Source organism: Ramularia collo-cygni, assembly GCF_900074925.1.
Source record: "Ramularia collo-cygni strain URUG2 genome assembly, contig: RCC_scaffold01, whole genome shotgun sequence".
Taxonomy (NCBI): domain Eukaryota; kingdom Fungi; phylum Ascomycota; class Dothideomycetes; order Mycosphaerellales; family Mycosphaerellaceae; genus Ramularia; species Ramularia collo-cygni.
In genome coordinates this window covers 4,061,380-4,084,282 of record NW_019716255.1, presented here as the reverse complement: position 1 = coordinate 4,084,282, position 22,903 = coordinate 4,061,380, and the positions used below count along the sequence as shown (strand labels likewise).

Genomic DNA, 22,903 nt, shown 5'->3' with positions numbered 1-22,903 from the left:
GTTTCATTTGAACGTTACCTTTCTTATAGCAATTCGATGTAAGGAGCTAGCATCAGGCGCGCTTTGTGGGTAATGCAGTGTAGCTATACTGTTGTCTATTAAGCCTCACCTTGATCCACTCTGTAAAGTCCGGCTAAATCCGAACACCGCGCAGGGCTAGGTGTGCTATGTTCCAGGAGGTTGGTACCCGGATGGAACGAATGGAGAACGGCGAAAGACAGCGGAGGAGGACGAATGGAGCGATAAGATCGTTCCACAAAAAACATGCATTATAGTCGTACAATCTATTAATCTATAGCCAAGTCTGGCAATCGCTAACCCTGATCGAAAGATTGTGCCAAACACATCGCGTAGTACTTTCCTCTCAACGCCAAAAGCTCATCGTGTGTTCCTTGCTCATAAATATTCCCTGCTTCAACCACAAAGATGGTGTCCGCGTGCCTGACCGTGCTGAGACGATGTGCAACAGCAACAGTAACACGTCCATGATCCGCAGCTGCTCGGTTCAGCGCTTCTTGGACAATCTTCTCACTGTGCGTGTCCAATGCTGAGGTTGCTTCGTCCAGTAGGAGGATTCTGGGATTTCGGATCAAAGCTCTCGCAACAGCAATTCGCTGTCTCTGACCACCGGAGAATTGCAGACCGCGAGAGCCGCAGGTTGTGTTCAAGCCTTCTGGTAGGGACTTGAGGAAGTCGTATACATTCGCCTGCTCGCATGCAGATCGAATCTCCGAGTCAGAAGGATCCTTATCAAGTCCGACGCAGATGTTGTCACGGACGGAGCCGAGATAGAGTGGAGGGTTCTGCTGCACGAGGGACAATTGCCGTCGGTACAACACTGGCGAAAGGCTAGAGATGGCATCTCCATTCACGGTCAAGCTGCCGGCAGTTGGGTCGTAGAATCGCTCCAGTAGGGAAATGACGGTGCTCTTTCCGCAGCCCGAAGGTCCAACAAATGCTACATAAGAGCTGGGATTGATTTGGATCGAGATGCCTTTGAGAACCGGTGTCGACATTCGCTGCTTGTAACGGAACTCAAGTTTGTCGGCTCGTACGGTCAAATCGTCTCCAGTAGGTCCGCGGTCTTTGTTGTCGTCCGTGACCCGGATGGTGGGCTTGATGGTCCGAAGCCATAGCATGTAGTTGGCGCCGCTCACAGTCTTGGTCAAAGATGTGGTGTACGTGAACATCTGGGCGGCGGCTTGTCCTCCGAACACCACGGCAATAAAGATGGTGAAGAATTGTGTAATGGTGTACTCTCCACTGGCGGCCAAGCGACTGCCGTACCAGAAACCCAGTGCAAGGACCAGAAATTCCGCAGATTGCGAGAAGATGTAAGGTATTAATGTGACAATCTGTTTGGAAGTTAGCTCGTGTTTTCAGAATGCAGACGTTTGACTTACCAAGCTTCGAATGACCTGTGATACGATGCCATCCAGCACTCCCTTGTATTCCTCTAGCACCGATGTCTCCATGGTCAGCAAACTGACCGTCCTGATGGCGCCTACGGCTTCGGCAGCCAAGCTAGCGCTCTTGGAGTATTGCTTTTCCGTCTGCGCTTCTAGGGCCTGATCCAGTCGAACTCGAATGAAGCCAGCGCCAATGATGACGGTCAAGCCGCCGAAAACGACAGTGAGACCAAGCTTCCATCCATATGCGATCCCGAGGAGGCTGGATGCGATTACATTCACGATAACGGTAAGAAACAATCCGATGTTTTGACCCATCAGCTCCTGGATGGCCGCAGGTACGGATGAAAGCCGAGCTGTGAGCGCTCCTGAAGAATTCTCCGGGCAGTCGTGAAAGTCCAGATCAAAGGACACAATGTGTTCCAGCATTTCGCGACGGTAGCGGTGGGTCATGGTCTGCCCAATAACGTTTGTCGAAATGCCCACGAAAAAGTACCCGACGAGGTTAGCAAGTGCGACCACGAAGAACATGAGCGCATAGAAGTCTGCCTGGGTCTTTGCCTCTGCTGCGGGTAGGATGAAGACGTTGATGAGTTTAGCGAAGATGACGGCTTGTGCGGGATATGTGCCGCCAACCATGACATAGGCCGCGCACAGGACCAGATACCAAGGCAATAGCGATCCGTTCTCCTTGATCATAATGTAGACGCATTTCAGGATCGAGTAGTTGAGTGTTCCGGCTGAGAGGTATTCCACTGATTGCTGTTGTAACTTGGCCGCGGATTCAGACTGTGTCCGTTGGAGATCCWTCTCAGAGCCGTGTACATCTTGCTTCTCATTCTCGATGGAAGATGGTTCGTCGCGCGCACTTCCAGTTCCTAGGTCCTGAGAACGTACCATGGCGGCGTAGAGGCCGTCGCGCTGGAGCAGCTCGTTGTGAGAACCCTGTTCGACAACTCTACCGCTGTTGATGACAGCGATGTTGTCTGCAGCCATGACCGTGGTGAGCTTATGAGCAATGATCAGGGTAGTGATGTGCTTGGTTGTCGAGATGTGCTGCAAAGCGGCCTGAACCACCGTTTCCGCACGAGGATCCAGAGCGCTAGTTGCCTCGTCACAAAGCAACACCTTGGGGTCGGAGATGATACTGCGGGCAATGGAGATTCGTTGCAGCTGCCCACCGCTCAGCATACCGCCACGCTCTCCAATCTGGGTATAGTATCCCTCTGGCAATTTGGATATGAAATCGTGGGCATCCGCATCCTTGCAAGCCTGCTTGACAAGCTGCATCTGAGCTTCCTCGGTCATGTTGCATTGCTCGCCGACAAGTCCATTGACCACATTCTGGAACACGGTTCCTGTGAACAAGGTTGGTTCCTGCTGCACCAGTCGGATATTGCTGCGCACCCATTGAGTGTTGAAGTTGGCAATGTCCTCTCCATCCAGCAAGACGTGGCCCGACGAAGGCTCATACCAGCGCTCGAGCAGACCAACGACTGTAGACTTTCCACAGCCACTAGGTCCAACCAGAGCGGTTGTCTTTCCAGCTGGGATGCGCAGGTTGAGGCCATGAAGAACTGTGGCTGTTGGGCGGGCGGGATAAGCAAAGCGCACATCTTGGAACTCGATGTCGCCAGCGAATGATGCCGGCTTCTTACCCTCGGGGGAAAGAGGATCGATGGTAGTTGGCTTGTCTATAACGGCAAAAAGTTCACCAGCAGACGAGACCGCGTTAGAGATTGCCATTACAAGGGGCAGGACCGAGATCACGGAAGTCGCTCCGAGTGACACGCTGAGCACCACGGTCATGACGACACCCGCATTTGCAATCTGTCCACTTTGGAACATGCGGAATCCTTGCCAGAAAGCGAGTGCGGTTCCAGAAAGCACGAAGAAGTACTGGGCGGAGAAGAGGACGCCATAGATCAGGGACTTTTTCTTTCCCTCCTCATGGGCCTTGGCCAGTTGTTCCTCGTACTGCTGTACAATTTGCTTCTCGGCTCCAAAAGCGAACATGGTCTTGACGGAGCCGAGTGCATCTTGCGCGATATTCGCAGCGTGAGAATAGATGGCATTCTAGGTGCATATAACAGTCAGTGTATGATAGATTTGTTGGTTGACTTCATAACTCACAATCCTGGATTCAATCGGAGCATCAAGCGCGATAGAGCCTCCGATACCCAGCATGATACATGGAATGATGCTCATAGTGATGATCGCCAGAACCTGGAGGCAAAGTAAAAGCAGTCAGCGATAATTCAAGCAATACGGATATGGGCCAAAGACCTAGCACAACGCTGGGGGGATCGTCGAGCTGTTCTGCAGATGCAGTCTTCACAACTTACAGGCTGTTTATAAAGGGCAACGATGAATGCCGAGAAAAAGAGCGCAATACCTTGGACGCCATTGTAAAGCTTATCTGCGATACCTGTGTTGCTAAATGTCAAACGCAGAGGTTAGCTAGAGTAGAGTTGCCGATCGATTGTTTGAGACTCACATGCGAGAGCCATTGGTAGTGACCTGCGCTGCCACGGAGCCATTATCGCTGGCATCAAAATGCGAGATCTGTTTCCTCAATAGGCTCTCAAGGAAGGCTTTCCGAACTGCGTTTGTGGTTCGAGCACCGGCGACACATGAGCACAAAGTGCCAATGTAGCCGACGACGAATCTTCCGATGAACAAATACACAAACCACAGTACCAGGCCGTCGACATTTTTGCGAAAGGCGTCTGCGCTGTCACTTCCACTGCCGAAATTGTTGAAAGATGTCGTTGAAGAGCCGAAAATCAAGGCCATCAACGGAAGCGAGGCTCCGGAGGCAATAGCACAGATGAATGAAACGAAATAAAGGGTTATATCCAATCGATCRGAATATTGGAACAGCCTCTGTTGTACGTAGTCGCGCGTTAGCGAGCCGCTCTCTAGCTGTGGGCATATTCACCAACCATGTAATCCTTGAAGCTGCCCGTCTTTTCCTCGGGTTTCTCAGTCGATTCATTATGCACGGAAGTTGCTGGCGATCGTTCGGTTGGATCGTTTGAATCGACCTTTTCCAATTGCCAACCAGTGGAAGATGTTGTCGGTCGCTCCTTCGATCTGGACGGGAGTTCGTACGATTCGACGGCCATTTTGCTAAAAGAAGTGGCTTGTCGCCGGGCTTGGTCGAAATTGACAGCTGGGTCTACAAATCAGACCTCGTTATTTCATTCCTGACAACGATGGTGCAGCCGTCGCAATGTCCGGCAAGCAGGAAGACTGTGGAGAGCAGTGATCTTTATTCAAAAGGCCAGAGTTTCTGTGCGGGCCCCGCGGGTCCGGAGGGCAGAACAAAGGAGGGTGAAAAAAGGAAGGTATGCCGGAGGCAGAACAGCGAATGCAGCAGAAGATCTACGATCTACGCTTGAGAGGCCGATGACGACGAAAACTGTAGATGGTGGTTGGTTTGTTGGAAGCAGCAGCCTGCAGGGATCAGAGGGATGTATCATGATATATATTGAATGAATTCTCCGTTTTGTCAGCGGAACATTTGCTGAAATGAAGTCCTCGCGGCGTTCGTTTTCGATGATCTCCTTTGTGAAATGTCCCGACCGTGAGAAGAAGGGCAGCGGCGCTACGTCTTGTTCTAATTTTAATGAATAAGCGCTTGATCATGGTAAAGTGAACGTCACGTGTGGGAAGGCGGAGGATTGCCACGCACTTTCTTCCATCTCACTCACCCAGCGAGAACATGATAAACCGGGGTCTGGTGTGCGCTGTTCCCACATGTTCTGCATGTTCTGGGTGGAAATGTCAGAGCTTTGCGGCGAAGCAAGGTTCTCGGCCCATGGAGCAAGCGAAGACAGGGTGCGCCCTCCAATCGATCCGACTGGTATGCTTGGAGGGGCGTCAAGTGACGACAACGCGCTGTCACAGCCATGGCGGTCYATCCCGCTGAGTCATAAAGGCGGAACACTACCATGACAGACATATCAACTGACACCAACTCGAAGAAGACATTCAAGATTGAACTTGGAGAGAAAGCATTTTGAACAAGGACACTCTCCATTCATCTCAAGCCACGAAAGCACTTCTGACAAAATTTGCAAGTCTATCACTACTGGAGTATCTCAACAACTATGTGCGATGCAAAAGGACCGCTTTTCCTGGCAATCTAGGCCGCACCTCCGTCCAATGTCAGGACCTTTCCGTTGATCCACTCGGCCTCACTGCTGGCAAGGAAACCCACAACCTTGGCAATATCCTCTGGCCATCCGTTGCGGTGCAATGGCGAAGCGTGAGCGGCCATGTTCTGGCGCTCCTCTGGACTGAACTTCTCGCCTCCAGGAATGTAATGCTGGGATACATCGTGGAACATGTCTGTGACTGTGCCGCCAGGTGCCACGCCGTTGACGGTGATCTTCTTGTCGCCGGCGTCCTTGGAGAAGATGCGCACAAACGAGTCGATGGCGCCCTTGGAACCCGAGTAGAGGGAGTGCTTTGGTACGCTGAAGTCCTTGGAAGTGTTGGACGACGTCATGATAATGCGGCCTCCCTCGCTAAGGTGCTTGTAAGCCTCGCGTGCGACGAAGAACTGGCCACGTGTGTTGAGGTTGAAAACCCGGTCAAACTCCTCCTCGGTGACATCCTTGAAGTGGCCAAAGCTAACAACACCTGCATTGCTGACAGCGATGTCTAGGTGACCGAAGTGTGCGACAGCGGCCTCGAAAAGCTTGACTGTCTCGGAGACATTACGCACGTCAGCTTGAAGTGCAATGGCCTCAGATCCGTTCTCCTTGATCGTCGCGACAACTTTCTCGGCGTGTGTCTTGGAAGCAGCGTAGTTGACAACAACCTTGGCTCCAAGCTTTCCCAGGTGAATAGCGACAGCGGCGCCAATTCCGCGACCAGAGCCAGTGACGATGGCGACTTTACCGTCGAGACGGCCAGGAACGTATGCTGCAGACATGGTGGCGAGGTGATTCGTTCGGGCTCAAGGTACGACAGTAGGGTGAGTTGAGATGGTCAAGTTGTTGATCTCCTGAATTAAGCGTGAAGAGAGTACTTCAATATCATTTCCGCAACCTTGACTTGCAGTCTTATCTGTTCGGTGAATGCCAGGTTCCATCCTCCGGCTTTTTCTCGCGTCCAAGGGTTCGCGGGTCAATCGCGAAAGCGGAACATTTACAAGACCCAAGACTTCGGAATTTGTGCTGTTGCACCTTTCAATGTATGCATACATGGATGGCATGATGGTGGAACGTTCGACTCGGGACAATGCAGGTTCTCGAGGAACGGAGTTTCGGATCAAGAGAATCCCGATATTGGAGCGTCACTGATGAGTGCGTGCAAGTCATAACATCCAACGCAATACATTCGTCGACCGTTTTCCGTTCTTGTGCAACGCTTCCTTACTGAACCAGGTTCAGATTCGTCAACATGGTGGCATCTTACTCCATCCTCGGCGCAACCGGCAACTGCGGACTGGCACTACTCAACCTCCTTCTAGAAACCACGGATGCAACGATCAAAGTTTACTGTCGCGATAGAAGCAAGCTGGTCCGCCTGGCTCCCGCAGTCGCCAACACAACCCGAGTGGAAGTCTACACCGGCAGCATCACCGATGTCGACGTCCTCGCCAAAGCCATGTGGGAGTGCAGTTCCGTCTTCCTCACAGCCTCAACCAACGACAACATCCCCAACTGCCACATCAGTCAAGATCTCGTCCGAACTGTAATTGCAGCACTCAAGAAATCGAAAGATGCCGGTGCAGCCATCCCAAGACTCGTCCTCTTGTCCTCCGCAACCATCGACCCTTGGATAAGTCGCAAGAACCCTTGGGTCAACGCCATTGTTCGCAGATCCGCCTGGCACGTCTACAAGGATTTGGAGCTCGCCGAAGACATCCTCCGAGCCAACGAGGACTGGGTCAAGTGCGTGTATATCAAACCTGGAGGATTATCGTTGGATATCCAGCGTGGACATCGACTCACTCTCGATGATGAAGAGTCGTTTGTTTCATACTTGGATATCGCGGCGGGCATGATTGAGGCGGCGAGCGATGAGAAGGGTCGCTGGGATAATAAAAATGTTGGTGTTGTGAATGCCAATGGGAAGGCAAAGTTTCCGGGTGGGACGCCCAGATGTATCTTGTTTGGCTTGTTGCGCTTCTATTTCCCCTTCTTGCACGAGTATCTTCCTTCGGGAACGGGACCTTCTTGATCGGATGCGGTGGATCGATTATTATTTTAGATCGTTTGTTCTGGAATGCACTTAGAAACAGTTCCTTTGCTACTTGAACATTTCTTTGACCATCATGCCGATGTGGGGTATGTGTGTCAGTAGGTTTGGATCGATGGAAAGGGCTCTACCCGACCAGTCGCAGTGCTTCTTGCAATCACAGTCACAGCCTAGCTCGGACGACAGAGCTCAGAAGCCATCTGAACGAAACTGAAAAGGGTCACATTAGGAGAGATTCTCGATCGCGTTTGCAAGCATGATGTTGGTGGGAATTGCAGTCGTTGATGAGAAAATGCATCTCCTTGTGACTAAAGTTAAGTCTATTTGAAATGTTCAGCTATTCTTCAGCACATTTCTCATCGCTGCTGAGAATAGGTATAGATTCCTCCGCAAGTTTTCTTCCATCTGGCTGAGCATATCAGGAGGAAGCGGGGTCGCAAGTGGACTACCACTACTTGTAGCAACCGCGGTAGAGCCGGAGGGGGAAGCACCTCGCAGAGACTGCTTATTACTATAGCTGTCAAAGTGGTTGCCTTGAGAGACCTGCGCAGGTTGGGAGTCGAAAAAGCCATCGCCGACTTTTGAGCTGACGTTGGTCGAAGGCATACTCCATAGTCGTCTTGACAGCTGCGTCAAAAGTCTTTGCACTCCATGCAGTTCTTGGAGAACGCGTTGCACGTCTTCGCGCCTAGGACACCAATCGCCACATGTGCTGCTCGTGATGGATTGGAACGAAAGGGAGTCTTCACTCAGAGCGCGTGCAATCTCAATCAGACGGCTGAAGCATTCTGGACTCGGGCGRGATTCCTGCGCCATATATGATGAGCTAGGCGTTGGTACCGAGCTCGTGGCCTGGGAACTGGTGCCGGCATTGGAACTGGCGCCGCATAATGCGGCGGCTAGCGCGTAGCGACCCAGAATCTTCGTAGTGGCCATCATCAAGGCCATGAGAACGAAGCGATCGTCGCTGCACAAAGAGCATTCCAGCACCGTCATGGCAACTTGAATGGCTTGTCGATTGAGGCTGATGATGCGCTGCGCAAAAGCATTGTTCGTCGGGGGAGTCCCATCGGAGCCCGATGTAGGGGTTGAAGCGAGAGTCTTGACCAAGTCGAGCGCCTGGAGCATACACTGGCAAGGAGTAATGCACTCCTGCGAGGCGGCGCCATTAACGCTCGTAGCRCTGGACAGCAATCCCAACGCGGAGGACGACGAGGATGATGAGGACGACAATAACGATGGCGACGCCAGCATCTGCGGGCTGAAGGTGAAATTGGGACCCGCAAAAGATTGATGTCGGTTGTTCAGCGGAGGGCAGGCAGTCGAGTGAGGGGAGATCTCCCCTGCATCCATAGCGCTGCCGCTAGCGGGACGGTCCGTCGAAGCGATGGCGGGCAAAAAGAAGTTGTTTGACGACAACATGTCAATTTGCGAAAAGTCGGTCTGAGCGATGAGCGCTTCCCAGTCAATGTCGGCTCCCGAGTCCGGGTTGATATCCAAATCCATGCCCGTGTTCATCATGTCCATGTCCAGGGTCATTGGATGGGCTCCGCTGTTGTCGGCCGAGCCAAAGCAGTAGTCCATTGCACTGCCCGAGGAGCCCAGGAATGGAGAGTCGTCAGCCAGACCCGTGGTCAAGTCAGGGTCGTGAGACGAGGTGGATGGCGGTGAGATGGGCTCGGCGGCGGAGCGTTCTGCTCGGGCGAGATGCGATTGCTGTCCAGAGGGGTTCCGCACCGTCGGCACTCTGCTATTGCTGCCGCCCTCCCCCTGCAACGTTYGGCGGCGACGACGACTCGGTGCGGTGGAACCATCTGGGTTCGCCGCCTTTGTGCTCCCGGGAACCCGCCCGGGCCTCTTGGACGGCAGATACTCGCACACCAGCCCGCGGTCCTCACACCGCGAACACGTTGGCCTTTCCTTGCTGCATCGCACCTTGACATTGGCACACGCCTGACAGCTGCCGCGTGTTTTGCTTCCCATGCGAGGGTTTCGCTGCTGCTCGTTGGTAACATCGGTGCTGCGGGGAGTGGTGGTGGCCATGACCGAGAGAAAAGTTGCACAGGGGTACAATGGTGTGCAGCAATGTGGTGAAGTGCACAAAACCGGCGTCCTCGACACTTATCACTATCTGACGAGGGCTCATCTTCGTCTGTGCCTGAGCTGGATRCGCAGGCTGCCACAACCTACGCGCATGGACCGTGGATCCCCCGCTGCGTTGGTGAGGCCGCGCAGCCTGGTTTATGGACTAGCGCGCCCACGCCAGCACCAGTACGTATTTCGGCAACAGGCGGGAAGAACGGTGAGCCCTGATTAGGTTCGTTTCATTTCCGGGGTCACAGTGATGGTTCTGACATCTGAAAGTCTTCAGCCCTATTCGGCGACCAAAGAGCTCGCGCAAGAGCCGCGGTGTGCCCTTTCGAGCCTTTCGGCCCGAGCTCGAACCTTAGTCTCAGACATGCTCGACTCTTACAGGTCCTTATTATCCGCATACAAGAACAGGAACATGTGGGAGTCTCACCTACGTGGGATGGGATTGAGACAGCAACTTGCCACGACCCGTGTGTATCGTTGGACTGTGAATGGTCCGGCATCCTTGTGGTAGGCAAGAAGAGGGTCGTAACACTGCAACTACCCCTCCAACAACCACACAGGAGCACGTTATTGATCCCTGGGAGCTCGGACTGTACCCCGTACGCCTAAGACAGGTTCTAGGGAGCATTGACGAGGCGCAATCAGGGCGCAATCAGGGTCACTATCAAACACCAAGCCAAGCCACTTACCGAAGGCTTATGGCGTTGCATCTAGCGACAGTCACTATGGCTTAGCACGCACGTCCATTGGCCACGCTCATACTACAATCGAGGAGATCGTCATCGTTGCCTGTACCGCAAACCATCCACCACGATCCCACGTGGGAGAAACGTGTCTCACTGTCAATCACGCAGTTTCCGGAGTCGCTCCGCAGCACACAACCTAATAATACAACGTATCGTACATTTTAGTGGTCGATCGGTCCGACAGAGATCAGGTACTTCAACTCACCAGACTAAGCCGCCAGTCGTGCGTCGAAGGAAGCGGGCGGGCAACGGCCGCTACCACTCGTATGCACGAAGACGTTCCACGTCAAACCATGTTGCTTTCACGCCTCGTCTTATCGGATGGAGTGATTAGCAGCTATACCCTGTCCATGGTGATATCATCTTAAACTTCCGACCGTCCATCTACCGATGGAATTGTCCGGCGTGTGAATCTCGACTCTCGAGTGAAGCAAATTTTCGAATGAGGAAAATGAGAAGGTGGAGATGATCGCGATGGATCATCATCAAGCCGGTGGGCTTCCGTCTTCCRAGTACTTCAATCTCTCGTCCAAGACCTTGCTGCCGCTCGTGAGCGACGAATTTTGCGCTGCTTCGCGTAGATAGTGGCTTGGTGTAGGATTTTGAGGTTACGGCTGCTCGCTCGACACTAGGAAGCGAACCACTTCAAACAAGCCGTTGAGAAGCGAAGTGCACGGCCAAAGGAACGAACAATCACTCAGGCCATTTGCGAGGAATACGCAAACGACATTGCTCGCGACTGGAATGGTTCGATGGCATTGACGATGTGTGTCGTTGATCACGCCGATGCAGGCCAGACAGTGGCGATGTTCAGATAAGTAGCCGCTCAGCAGACTTTCGATTTCCTCTGTTGACATACAGCATCTCTTTGCGTCGGATCGTTTACACATCATAGCCGTCCCCACGTGCATGCCGGTGCTCGTGCGTCGGCAGTGGATTAATTCTCGCAAAAAATGTAGCGAGAGTGGGTCCTTGATCGTCGAATAACTTCCGACGCAGAGATGCGCTGAGCAACAACCGAGCAAAGTGTTCATTGGGTACAACTTCCACCAGGCTTGGCAACAAATGGAAGGAAAGTGAGGTGGATCCAAAGTTCCAACCGTCTATCCTTGACAAAACATACAGTTTGCGGTGAAGCTAGTCTCACGACTTTGAAACTTGCAGGGTTGGTACCTGCAGGATCTGAGGCGCGAAGGACGGGATTAGCGTCGATGGCCAGGATTCAGGAACCGAGCGGGGGATCATCCTTCTGCCAAGTCTATGCTATGAAAATGACCCGGACCAAACGAACCGTATCTCTTTGGGAATTGGAGCTCACACAATGCCGCGAATTATGCGGCGTGAGGATGCATGTAAGCCCGCTCAATCTTTCTAAGCTGGCCGTGGATCCAGACACCGGACTTGTTGACTATGGAGATCAGTCAGCTCAACGCGTTGTGCTCAGATTTGATTGAATCTGCCACTGCACTCAAGGCCCTCTGCCAAGATGAAGCAAGCAGCCTCTTGAAGAGCAATGGTTCCTCTGCCCCCACTGAGTCTCGCGAGAGCATCGCCGCCGCCGAGCAAAAACTTTATGCTAGCCTGTATCGCACCACAGCGCTGTTAGCTCAGCCCCGCGGCTTCCTCTTCCAGCTAGCATCGCATGTGAGTAGGCTCCAGGTCTGGTCTCCATTCCGTGACTGACGCCTTCATTGCAGGTTCAGCTTCTTGCCTGTCTCAAATGGCTGGGGGAGTTCCAGGTGCTCGCCTGCGTACCTGTGAATGGCTGCATCTCCGTCAGAGAACTCTCAGCTCTCGCCGATGCTCCAGAGCACATACTCTGCCGCGTGGTGAGGTTGACGGCGACTGCTGGTTTCCTACACGAATCTGAGCGTCTCTGCGTTGCGCACACGGCCTTTTCCGCGGCATACACAGAAGACCTCTCCTCATCTGATGCTGCCATGTTCCTTGCAAAGCAGATTGCCCCCGCGGCGCTGCAGTTCATGGCGGCATCACATCAGTGCACCGGTGCATCGATGACACAGTCTGTCCCAACTTGGAACCCCACAGGCTACAATTTTGCAGCAGTTCAGGATCCTTTTGCGAAGGAGCCTCAAGCAGCTCGTCAATGGGCAGCTTACTGCAGAAGTGTCAGCCCAATGGACGACTACCTTGCGACAGTCTTGACGGACAAGGGTCATGCGAGCATCGATCTCGTTCCTCTCCTGGGCCAATTGGAATGGCCAACCACCGGAATCACATCAATCATTCAGGTTGGTCTACATCATCCATGCAAGATGCTGAAACCGCGCTAAAAACAAAACTTCAGGTCTGCACTGCGTACAACGAGACATCGGCGTCACTGGCCAAAATGTCACCCGATACGCAAATAGTGGTGCAAACTTATGAAACGCCATCACTAGACTCTTGCATGACCACAACTTCAAATCCTGCAGAGCCTTCTTGGCGTCGTATCGACAGGTACATGCGACAACCCAACACGCCACAGCAAGTCAAGAATGCCACAGCATACATATTGCAGCCTGAAATTTCCCGGGACGAATTGGAGTCTTTACATCTTCTGGCCTGTGAGCTAAAGGCACATCTCGACTGCCTTCGAATCAACCCTACAGCGTTTTTGATTGTTGCCCCGCGACTACTGCCACAGCCTGGCTCCGTCGCCGTGCAAGTCGAGGCTGGAGCACGATTGCGGGACTTTGCATGTGTGCAGCTCAACAATCAGTGCGCTCTTGAAGTTGACGAATTGGCTGCTTTGATCGATAGTACTGCCAATCTTTACGGCAGGCCTGTGGTGATTACTCATATGCGAGACCAGACTGGTGCTACGGTGGCTTTGGCCGTCAAGTTCGACTCACTTCAGAGTGGGTAGCGGATGCATAGCTGCGAACATACTCATTGGGATGTGAACGATACTTGTATTAGCGCTGTATCAGATCGAGCCAGCTATCTGCGTTGCAAATGCTGCTGCATAACGTTTGCCCTGACAAGTCCCAAATACTCAACATGGGTCAGACCTAGTTTGAGGTCACGCTAAGCATCAGAAAGGGAAGAACGAATACACACTCTTTCTGAATTCCAGACGAGTCAGACATCAACTGTCATCAGGGAATGATTCAAAAGGACAATGGACAAGGCTTCACTCATCGTCCATGCAGCATTTGGAAAAGTTGGGATCATGAGGTTCGAAGGAGCCATACACACGGTCGCACTACTGTATGTATTCATTGAGCACGCTTGAACAGTCTCAGTCTGATCGACTAGTTCTTCATACACGGTCGCACTACTGTATGCGTTCATTGAGCACGCTTAAGAAGTCTCACTCTGATCGACTAGATCGTGCTAAGATGCCATGTAGCCAAACCAGAGATCAAAGCTCCGGCACCAACTAACGCTGCCCTGACATAGTTCAACCCTTTCCAAGACACGAGCATGGCCTGGATATCATGCTCCATGAGTTTGATCCGGTTCAGCTCCATCCCTTTCTCCGACAAAGTCCCCAAGCGGATCAACTCCCTGTTGACACCCGGCTCCATAACCAACAAAGTGAAGGGAATAATGGCCGGTAGACACACCGCTGCGGTCACGTACAGCGCAAAAGGCGACACMACTCCTCCAACAAGCTCAACACTGCTTCCAGACGATCGATATGCTGAATAGGCGTTGCATAGTGTCGCCGCAACAACAATCAGTGGAGAGGTCGATTTGCCTTTATTGTACATGGTCTTGAACTGCCGTACGCCGACGTCCGCAGGTGCTTGGCGAAGCGTCAAGACACCTGCTTGACTAAAGCACCAGATGTAGCCTGTGCAGTTGTAGCTTAGTTACGAGAAGAGTCGATTTCTAGGATAATGCGGCAAGCTCACCAGATACGAATGACGCTCCCACAACCGCAAAGCCTTGGGCGGCGGGCAGTATGAATTCGGCCATGTTCTTTTGACGTATGTATGTTGAAAGTGATATGAATCTCTCAATGTTGGTTATGTGACGGACAAATGATAGTTCCTTGATTGGTACGCTCTTGTACTAGTTTTCAGGTGCCACGTTGAAACAAGACTTGACACGAGTGGTCGGTCAGTCGTTCAGTTTCGGCACAATCTACGCCGTATGCACAAATCTTCCGGACGCCAACCCTGATCGAAAATAGGACCCGATTTTTGCGCTGCACCTKCACCCCAACATTCTGAAATAACCCGCAAACGAAAGCAAGCAAGACTCATCCATCTCGAACAGACGGACATTAGCCCCTTCCGACAAACGCTGCTGAGGCTTCATTCCGATAGTATGTTCCGAAATCCTCTCACCATGCAGTCTTCATATGCTCGCCTTCGTCTCGCTGTGCTTCGTCGTCCCCACACAGCATACAGCATTCCATCTCGGCTTCCAGAATGGACTTCTTCAACCAGACCTACCTTGCTGCGGAGCTACCACCTTCACTTGCACCTGCGCTATTCGTAGTGTCTGATCTGCTCGATGCGCCGGTCAAGCTCGGAGTGACAACTGCCATTACAGCTTTGGTCAGCTTCCTCGCCTATCAAGCATACAGACCATCCGTGGACAAACGTTCTCCCGCGTTCACTTCTGATACGCTTCCGATCATCGGCTCGTTTGGTTTCGTCACTCGTCAATGGTAAGACTTGTTCAGTACTCGATCCACATTCTTCATGGCTGACAGCAACGTATAGGTCGTTTTGGAAGAATGCTGTCAAGGAATCCCGAACGGGAAACTTCAGTTTCTGGCAGGGTAAGCGACACCTGATCGGAATCTCTGGTCGCAATGCTCGCATCATGCTCCTCGATCATCCTCAGCTCTGCTTCATTTCCGGCCAGTCTTTGTTGGCATTTGGACTCCACTTCTGGCCTCCAATCCACAAGGCGTTTCACGGCACCGGGGAACGAAACAGCAGCTACTTCCTCAAGACACTTCTACCATTGCTCAAGACCGCTCGTCTGGAGCGCGTCTTCAAAGGGGCTATGGAGGATGCTAGCACAGACTTCAAGAAGCTGACGACCACCCATCCCAATGGAGTTATCAACGCACCGACCTTGTGGCGAACTGTATTCAGACAGAACGCTCGTCTCTTCATTTCGGATGATTTTGTCCATGATCAGGCACTGTTCAAGAAGATCTCGGATCACCTGGACGTTCTCTTGCACTCTTACAGCCCCTTCTACGCCTTTTTGAGATGGATTCCGGAGCCCAGCATGATCAGGCGTCGTATTGCCCGTCAAGGTATCCGCAAGATTATCCAGAACCTTATTGCAGACCGCAAGAAGAACGGCACCAAGTACAAGGATGATCCTCTAGCTATGATGATGGCCAACGGAGACGACGAGGAGAACATCACTGAGTTCTGCACCAGCGCCACCTTCATCACGTCCACCAACGCCCACGTCATCTTCCCTCAACTGATCGAAACCATGGCCGTTCATCCAGACTGGCAGGAGAAGTGTTATCGGGAGATCGTCGCCGCTGCAAACATCTACAACAAAGACACATCTCTGCCTCTGATCGACAGAATACAGTCGATTCCCATGAGAGCATGGGAAACTTCTTTCCCCAATCTCGAGATGTGCATGTACGAAATCATTCGCGTTTGGACCTCTTTCGCCGCAGGACGCCTAAATATCTCAGGAAAAGCAATTCCTATTCCAGACTCCAACGAGGTCATCCCTCCTGGCGCCTTTGCAATCTGGAATTCCACCGAGCTCAACTTCAACGAGGAACTCTTCCCAACCCCACACAAGTTCGACCCAGAGCGCTTCAAGGAAGGACGCCGAGAATTCGAAAAGGAACCTTATGGCTGTAAGTACTTACCTTTATCGTAGCGAATTTCCATGCCGCCTCCCGCTAACTATTTCTCTAGTCTTTGGATGGGGAGCCGGACAGCATCCATGTGCAGGCAAGAGATGGGGCAAGCTGCAACAAACCATCCTTGTCGCCCACGCGCTCGCTCTTTACAAATGGTCCAGCTGTGACGAGAACGGTAACAAGGACCCGCACGCCGCTCAGAGACAGGATCTCGGTGTGGAATTGGATTCTGAGGCGAAATTCGCTCTGCCTGCCGCTTACTGCAAATTTGAGCCCAGACAGCCGCTCTGAGTGAGCAAGCGGCTTCTTTGACCTACCTGCCTGCATTCACGATGTATACATTTCGGAGAAGAGTTGCAGGATATCTTCTTCACTTTTCATGGAAATGCACTACTAGGTCATATGTTGTCTTTTTTTGCAAGATCAGGGGAGAATCTCAGTTGACAGGGCCTGTATCGCATTTTTGTTCAAAAAGAATAGAGTCTCGTAGCAAATTTACCAAACGACCAAATGACAGACTTCGCTTTGTAGATCTATGTTTGCATAAGAGAACTTGGCTAGCAGTGGGATACATCGAGAAGTTTGCCGGACTGTAACGTTTCTCGGGACAACATGACTTCGTTGTGCATTCCCCCTGGAAGCCGCTATACTAATACCGATGGAAGTTCTGAGACTACGCCTCGATCCATCGGCAGCAGAGTCGCAGGTCTGTCTCGCAGGAAGATAGCGAGGAGCTGCTTCTACAAGATCGCGGTCGCATTAACATTGACATTGAAATCGCGCATTAGAGACATACTTCAACACTGCATTGCTGCAAACCAAAAGTGTAGGCATAACAGCTCTCCACCCTAACGACGCAAATAACGGACATATTGAGTTCCGAGGTTTTGGGTCGAAAATCAAGTTTGCTCGGGGTATAGGCATCCAGCAAGGTTTTTACTCGTAGCCTGAGTATATTATCTCCCACCACTTTCCAAGAAGACATACCGCTCCTCCATTCACACTTCAAACTCAGCAATAATGATCTTGCCAGCCGCCGTCACCGTCGCACTACCGTGGCTACAATGGGGCATAATCATAGCTCTAGCTTTCGTGTCAGGTTTGTGTTTACATTTATGCTATAAACGAGAAATGCCACATCGCTGATTCGATTTTTAATCTAGGCATAGCATGGTGTTTCATCGGCTGGGTCGTGCCCATCATCAAACTCAACACCAATTCCAAGACCGCCGCCGCGCAGCTCGTGGACACGGCCTATCGAGGAGGCATCTGGCTCGAGCCCTTCAACGCCGCACTCGCAGCCACTCTGGGATTGATGTCGATTGCACTTCGCTATCATCCGGACCCAGTTGAAGCTGCGAGCTGGAAATTCTTCGCTGGGGCAAGCTTTACGCTTTTGCAGGTGGCCTGGTGGGAAAGGGTTTTCATTTTCCCCCTCGATGATGCTGTAATGGCGATCAGAGACACGCAGGACCGTAAGAGTGCAGCGAATGGTCTCTCTGAGCAGAAGAAACTGGCGGATCTGCACCGCATGCTGGATGCATGGGCTGTGTACCACTCTGTCAGAGCTACGCTACCGTTTGTAGCAGCCATGGTTGCTCTGACCGGAAAGTTCAGCGTGCTGGCTTCATGGTGAGAAGATTGGYGAAGTGAAGGGAGTCGTCGGGTGTTTGCTGTCAAATATCATTCTAGAACATGATATGAACGGCGAGTTGGGTCTGGATTTCGTGTATCCCTTTTCTGGATGCCGGTTGAAGTTGTTGCGGATTGATCAGACAGAGTTGCATCGTTTGTTCTACATTCAGGCTCTCTTGAGACTTTATACCGGCAATCGAAAATATCATGGAGCGTCAAAGTCTCTACCTTTGCTGCAGTGTACGTTTTGATCATGTCTTGATCCAAGTCTTGATTGGGAAATATAAATTACCGCATTGGGGTAGGCAAACAACTTCTTGGCGACCTTTTGCATCGAACTCAGATGCAACGGCGAATGCCGAGTCCGCAAGCCCAGTTTTTTTTCCCCGGACTTGCGAGGTTGACAACATTTACCACGGATCCGGGTGATACTCATGTCTGCCCAACTCTCTGCTGTAATGGTGGTAGAACATGGAGTGATCCGGTATTCGGGATTTGGGAGCTCCCTTCTCGCGGGCCAATGCACTTCTTCCCGCTTCGGAACAATTGCTTAGACTTCCGGACCCCAAAACACGCCTTCCAGGATGAAGCTATAGTGATATATTGATGAAGATCGAATGAGAAAAGGTTCAGATTATCTCTTGCTGCTGCATCACTGACACCACAAGTCCATATTCATCACCGAAAATATGGGAAGCACAGATGAAGAGGGCGCGAAGGGCGGCTTGCCCTTGGTTCTGGATGTCGATGTGTTGGTGGTGGGTGCTGGACCATCCGGTGCCTCACTCAGCTGCTTCTTGGCATCTTATGGTCCGTATCGTACACACGAGTGCCGTCTGATGCGGTCCTCGAACATGTTCGTTGTTGGCTGATTAAAAGATAGGCGTCAATGCATTGATGATATCCGATGTTTCTGCCCCAATGACACATCCACGTGCTAATTACTTCAATATGGCAGGTCTAGGTAAGTAGATAACTCCTAAATTGCAACGTATACGAGTCTAATTCGAGCGAACAGAGTGCTTGCGAGAGATTGGTCTCGAAGAAAAAGCGCTTGAGATCGGCTTCCCGGTATCTGAATACTCACCATATACACGATTTTGTAACACTCTGGCTGGCGAGGAGATCTACCGCGCGTATGCTCATGGAAGCGATCCTCACAGACATGTAAGTAGCTACCCTCGAATTCCACATCTACCGAATGTGTACGCCGAGTGAACGACCGAGCTGAACCGTAACATTAGGGAGAGTACCATGATGCGAGTCCATCTGGAATTCTATGTTTGTGCCAGACCAAGCTCGAACACCTGCTCTTAGGCTATGCGGCAGACCATGGAGTTCCGACCCGATGGAACACACGGCTCCTCACCTTCGCCGAAGATCGGAAAAGTGATACCGTCCTCGCCGTCTTGGAGAACACGTTGACCCAGCAGAGATCCATGGTCCGCTGCAAGTACCTTGCAGCCGCCGATGGAGCGAACAGTAGCATTCTACCCATGCTTGATATTCCAGTGGTAGTAGAAGCGAGTAGTGGATCAGTAACCAGTGTGCATGTCGAAGCAGACCTAGGGCATCTGGCATCGCCTACACCAGCCCTACTCAACTATCTGGGCTGTCTGGATGCACCACAGCCTCTGTACGGACCTATAGGCATCGCACATTTCATCGAACCATGGAAGACCTGGTCTCTGTCTCTCTTTCCCCATCCGAGCTGTACGCAAGAACCCACCGATGAAATGGTCATGACTCGCATCAAGGAACTCATCGGAGACGACAGCGTCCATTACGAGGTCAAGGGCATCAAGACATGGGCTCTGAAGAACATCTACGCGGAGAAGTACTCGCAAGGGAAAGTCTACTGTGTCGGAAACGCCGTGCACCAGCATCCGCCTTTTGGAGGTTTGGGCACAAGTACCTGTCTTGAGGATGCATTCAACCTTGCCTGGAAATTCGCACATGTCTTGCAGGGTAAAGCAGGCAAGTCTCTGTTGGATTCCTACAGTAATGAGCGGCAGCCGGCTGGCAAGTACGTGGTTGGCCGGACCGCTCTGAATGGTATACTCAATTTCAAGGTCTTTGGCATGATGGGATACCTCGATGGAGAGACGACCATGGACAGACGAGCGAGAATGTCAGATTTGCTGAAAGAAGACTCACCCGAAGGCGAGAGTCTACGATGCGAATTCCGCAAAGCAGTGCAAGACCTCGGCGATGAACGACACAATGTTGGAGCCGTCATGAACCAATGGTACAAGTCCGATGCAGTATATTCACAGGATGAGCTGGAGGAACCACCATGGCCAAAGACGGAATCAGAACGCAGCTGTAAAGTGTACACCAGCACATATCCAGGTTGGCGGGTTCCACATGCTTGGCTGAGCGTGTCACAAAAGGAGCGAGGTGGTCGCAAACCTCTGGTCTCAACACGGGATCTCGTTGGACACGGCAAGTTCGTCATCCTCACAGGTATTGGCGGAAAGAATTTGTGGGCACCCGAAGCGAAGAAAGCTGGTCTGGCACTTGGAGTAGACATTGAAGTACTTGGTATTGGTTGGGGACAAGATTATGAGGATACTTTCTTCCGATGGAGTGAGGTACGACAGGTCAGTGAGCGCGGAGCTGTGTTGGTCCGGCCAGATCGCACGGTTGCATGGCGAGCCCAAGGATCGCCTGCAGATGCACCCTCAACGCTCGAAGATGTACTCAGGAGCGTGCTTTGCTTATGATTGTCGAAGTTACTATAAACTATTTGATCACTTCAATAGACTATCCATGAATACTCCAGTGCTCCCAATTCCAGTGTCCCATACATGATATGTTTGCAGTTCTCTTCTCCATTTATGGTACCGCTCCGTGATGTTTGCATTTGCCGACCCGTCACGATGTCGAACATCTGACCACAGGCAGATCTTCCAAGCTTCGGTGAATAGCTCATGTATTGTAATGCCATTTAAGGAGGTGAAGGTTGTGTGCGKGAATTCTGTGGCTACTGAAAAGCATTCCGGCCTGATTGATCTTGCGAAGAAGTTCTGGTTTCCATACTACAGCACTACAACACATGTTGGTCTCATCTTCCTGCCAACTTCCAATACTTCAGCGCATTCGCTGCCCCAGTGGCGAGTGCACCACCAACAATCATGCCGAAAAACATCGATGAGAATCCCCAGCTGCTCCCGCTGTCTTCACTTGCGAACTTCAATCCATCAACCACCTTTCCATTGTTCACAAATTCTTCAATCCATCCAATCGTCATCCTGATTCATGTCGTCAGTCAATGTAAATCTTTGTCTCCATCAAGGTCGTCGCCACACTTACTTGCTATTCTTCGTATCCGCGAACAATTCGTGATCATGCATCAGCTTCGCCTTATAGACTGGATCCTGCTTAATCTTCTTGTAGTCTTCGATGCTTTCGAACACAACCTGGCTGAAACAATCATAGTCCGCTAAATTAACCATCTGCGAGTCGAACAAATGACCCATCAGTTCCCTTGTTGCCGCTTGGTTGTGAATCTGAGTCCAGCGTTTGATGCCGTATTTTGCCATCAAAGGCTTGGTAATGGGAGCTGAAACAGTTGTCATGTGGTTTCGATATGCCTCCTCAGAAAGTCCAGCTTTCCTGTATCCGAGAATGGTAAGACATAGATAGTGAGTTGGTGGTCCGTTGGGCTCGGCTCTAGCCGGGACGGCGGGCAAATCGGATACCATGGTGAAAGTAATTCGATGTGATGCTCAGGATGTTGCTGAAATGACTGTTGAATGGTGTTGCCGTTGACTAAGTACGAAAAGACTTCAAAACTGGTTGGAACCGAAACTTGTCGGCGAAGTTGAAAGTACCTCCTGTGCGGACAAGTTCGGGTCATTCGGGTCAGCCACTGGATGTGCCCATCGGGACATATGTTTTGAGGCCAAATTCAGGATCCTTGACTCTCCGCAACAGCAACTTTTTTTATTATATAGCGAAGAGGAAGAAATGCGGTGTCTTGTTACCGACTATGCGTGGTACTCTAGAAGGATTAGAGAGCTCTGATTTGATTTTGACCACAGTACAAACAGCCTCAGACGGATAGTAAGGGCAAGCTAATGCTTCCATCCACTACGCTGAGAAATCGTGTGAGAGACAAGGTAGCAGTGAAAGAGCTAGCACAGCAACTCGTTGTGTCAGGAGTCACGTATCCTACGCGTGTGGAGATTCGTAGCAGACTTGCTGATGTAAAGGGGGCCTATGAGCATACCGTACAGAGTGCGGAGTACACACTAGGCCTCAGCGAACTTGGCACACGGCACATCATTGTACAAGGAGATCGAGATCTTCTTGCCATGTGGTCTACCGGTGGTCTGTGCAGCAGAATAAAGAGCCTCACCACGCCCGAGTGCCGAAATTGACACGCGGTCATCCCACTTTCTCTATTCTTGTCCCACCTTCACCGATGTTGACGGACGACAGCGTACTGGCTCTGCATTGGCCATGCGGCACTCAGGCTCCAATTACGTGAGCCAGTGATCCACGCTGACTGCCACGCGGTTCACACGAGACGACGGCCTGAGAATAGGTTAATCACTTCACTCATATCCAGCTGCCTTCGCTGTCCGATCGCTGTCTAGGATTGCTTTCTTTAATCGCCTCCCTGCGCTGCATTCATGTTTGTTCATCTCTCCCTTTCATCACGCCCTTTCTCGATGCTGTGTAGGAGAAGCTCCCCAGTGCCCTGTCAGCGACGCTCGAGCAAGGTGCTTGATCGACGATGTTTGAATGGCGTAAACTCAGAAACAGCAGCACGGATGTTCGCTCCAGCAGAACTTACAAGGCCAACTCACGCCCGGTGCGTCCAATCTATCTATGACGTTAGTGGACGGGTGCGTCGAACGGACAGACCGCGAAGGACGCCTAGAACCCCACGAAGGACCTGCTCGAAGAATCCTAGCATGGTTCGCGCGAAGGACCTGCACGAAGGACCTCCACGAAGGACCTCCACGAGACGAAAGCGGAAGGCA

At 51.7% G+C, this 22,903-nt stretch overlaps 10 protein-coding genes; 5 read left to right on the top strand and 5 right to left on the bottom strand.

The window, feature by feature from the left end:
- Positions 1-314: 314 nt before the first annotated feature.
- Positions 315-4,537, bottom strand: RCC_12051 (related to multidrug resistance protein; the record flags this gene model as incomplete). XM_023766606.1 has 6 exons in its annotated part: positions 315-1,355; positions 1,404-3,485; positions 3,543-3,635; positions 3,755-3,845; positions 3,907-4,295; positions 4,355-4,537. The coding sequence occupies 6 exons, from the start codon at positions 4,535-4,537 to the stop codon at positions 315-317; spliced, it is 3,879 nt and encodes a 1,292-aa protein (XP_023622374.1).
- A 1,022-nt stretch (positions 4,538-5,559) lies between these two features.
- RCC_01333 (probable Versicolorin reductase) lies at positions 5,560-6,354 on the bottom strand (the record flags this gene model as incomplete). Its single annotated transcript, XM_023766605.1, has 1 exon — positions 5,560-6,354. One exon carries the CDS (start codon positions 6,352-6,354, stop codon positions 5,560-5,562), a length of 795 nt encoding a protein of 264 aa, XP_023622373.1.
- A 470-nt stretch (positions 6,355-6,824) lies between these two features.
- On the top strand, positions 6,825-7,607 carry RCC_01332 (related to toxin biosynthesis protein; the record flags this gene model as incomplete). The annotated part of the gene is made up of 1 exon (XM_023766604.1): positions 6,825-7,607. One exon carries the CDS (start codon positions 6,825-6,827, stop codon positions 7,605-7,607), a length of 783 nt encoding a protein of 260 aa, XP_023622372.1.
- Positions 7,608-7,958: 351 nt separating this feature from the next.
- On the bottom strand, positions 7,959-9,668 carry RCC_01331 (uncharacterized protein; the record flags this gene model as incomplete). The annotated part of the gene is made up of 1 exon (XM_023766603.1): positions 7,959-9,668. One exon carries the CDS (start codon positions 9,666-9,668, stop codon positions 7,959-7,961), a length of 1,710 nt encoding a protein of 569 aa, XP_023622371.1.
- A 2,118-nt stretch (positions 9,669-11,786) lies between these two features.
- On the top strand, positions 11,787-13,334 carry RCC_01330 (uncharacterized protein; the record flags this gene model as incomplete). XM_023766602.1 has 4 exons in its annotated part: positions 11,787-11,817; positions 11,910-12,109; positions 12,163-12,717; positions 12,774-13,334. The coding sequence occupies 4 exons, from the start codon at positions 11,787-11,789 to the stop codon at positions 13,332-13,334; spliced, it is 1,347 nt and encodes a 448-aa protein (XP_023622370.1).
- Positions 13,335-13,794: 460 nt separating this feature from the next.
- Positions 13,795-14,392, bottom strand: RCC_12329 (uncharacterized protein; the record flags this gene model as incomplete). XM_023766601.1 has 2 exons in its annotated part: positions 13,795-14,267; positions 14,329-14,392. 2 exons carry the CDS (start codon positions 14,390-14,392, stop codon positions 13,795-13,797), a joined length of 537 nt encoding a protein of 178 aa, XP_023622369.1.
- A 458-nt stretch (positions 14,393-14,850) lies between these two features.
- RCC_01329 (uncharacterized protein) lies at positions 14,851-16,565 on the top strand (the record flags this gene model as incomplete). XM_023766600.1 has 3 exons in its annotated part: positions 14,851-15,092; positions 15,148-16,268; positions 16,330-16,565. 3 exons carry the CDS (start codon positions 14,851-14,853, stop codon positions 16,563-16,565), a joined length of 1,599 nt encoding a protein of 532 aa, XP_023622368.1.
- A 729-nt stretch (positions 16,566-17,294) lies between these two features.
- RCC_01328 (uncharacterized protein) lies at positions 17,295-17,910 on the top strand (the record flags this gene model as incomplete). XM_023766599.1 has 2 exons in its annotated part: positions 17,295-17,373; positions 17,438-17,910. The coding sequence occupies 2 exons, from the start codon at positions 17,295-17,297 to the stop codon at positions 17,908-17,910; spliced, it is 552 nt and encodes a 183-aa protein (XP_023622367.1).
- Positions 17,911-18,598: 688 nt separating this feature from the next.
- On the top strand, positions 18,599-20,635 carry RCC_01327 (related to phenol 2-monooxygenase; the record flags this gene model as incomplete). XM_023766598.1 has 4 exons in its annotated part: positions 18,599-18,719; positions 18,793-18,873; positions 18,928-19,076; positions 19,154-20,635. 4 exons carry the CDS (start codon positions 18,599-18,601, stop codon positions 20,633-20,635), a joined length of 1,833 nt encoding a protein of 610 aa, XP_023622366.1.
- Positions 20,636-20,976: 341 nt separating this feature from the next.
- RCC_01326 (uncharacterized protein) lies at positions 20,977-21,616 on the bottom strand (the record flags this gene model as incomplete). XM_023766597.1 has 2 exons in its annotated part: positions 20,977-21,163; positions 21,225-21,616. 2 exons carry the CDS (start codon positions 21,614-21,616, stop codon positions 20,977-20,979), a joined length of 579 nt encoding a protein of 192 aa, XP_023622365.1.
- Positions 21,617-22,903: the final 1,287 nt, after the last annotated feature.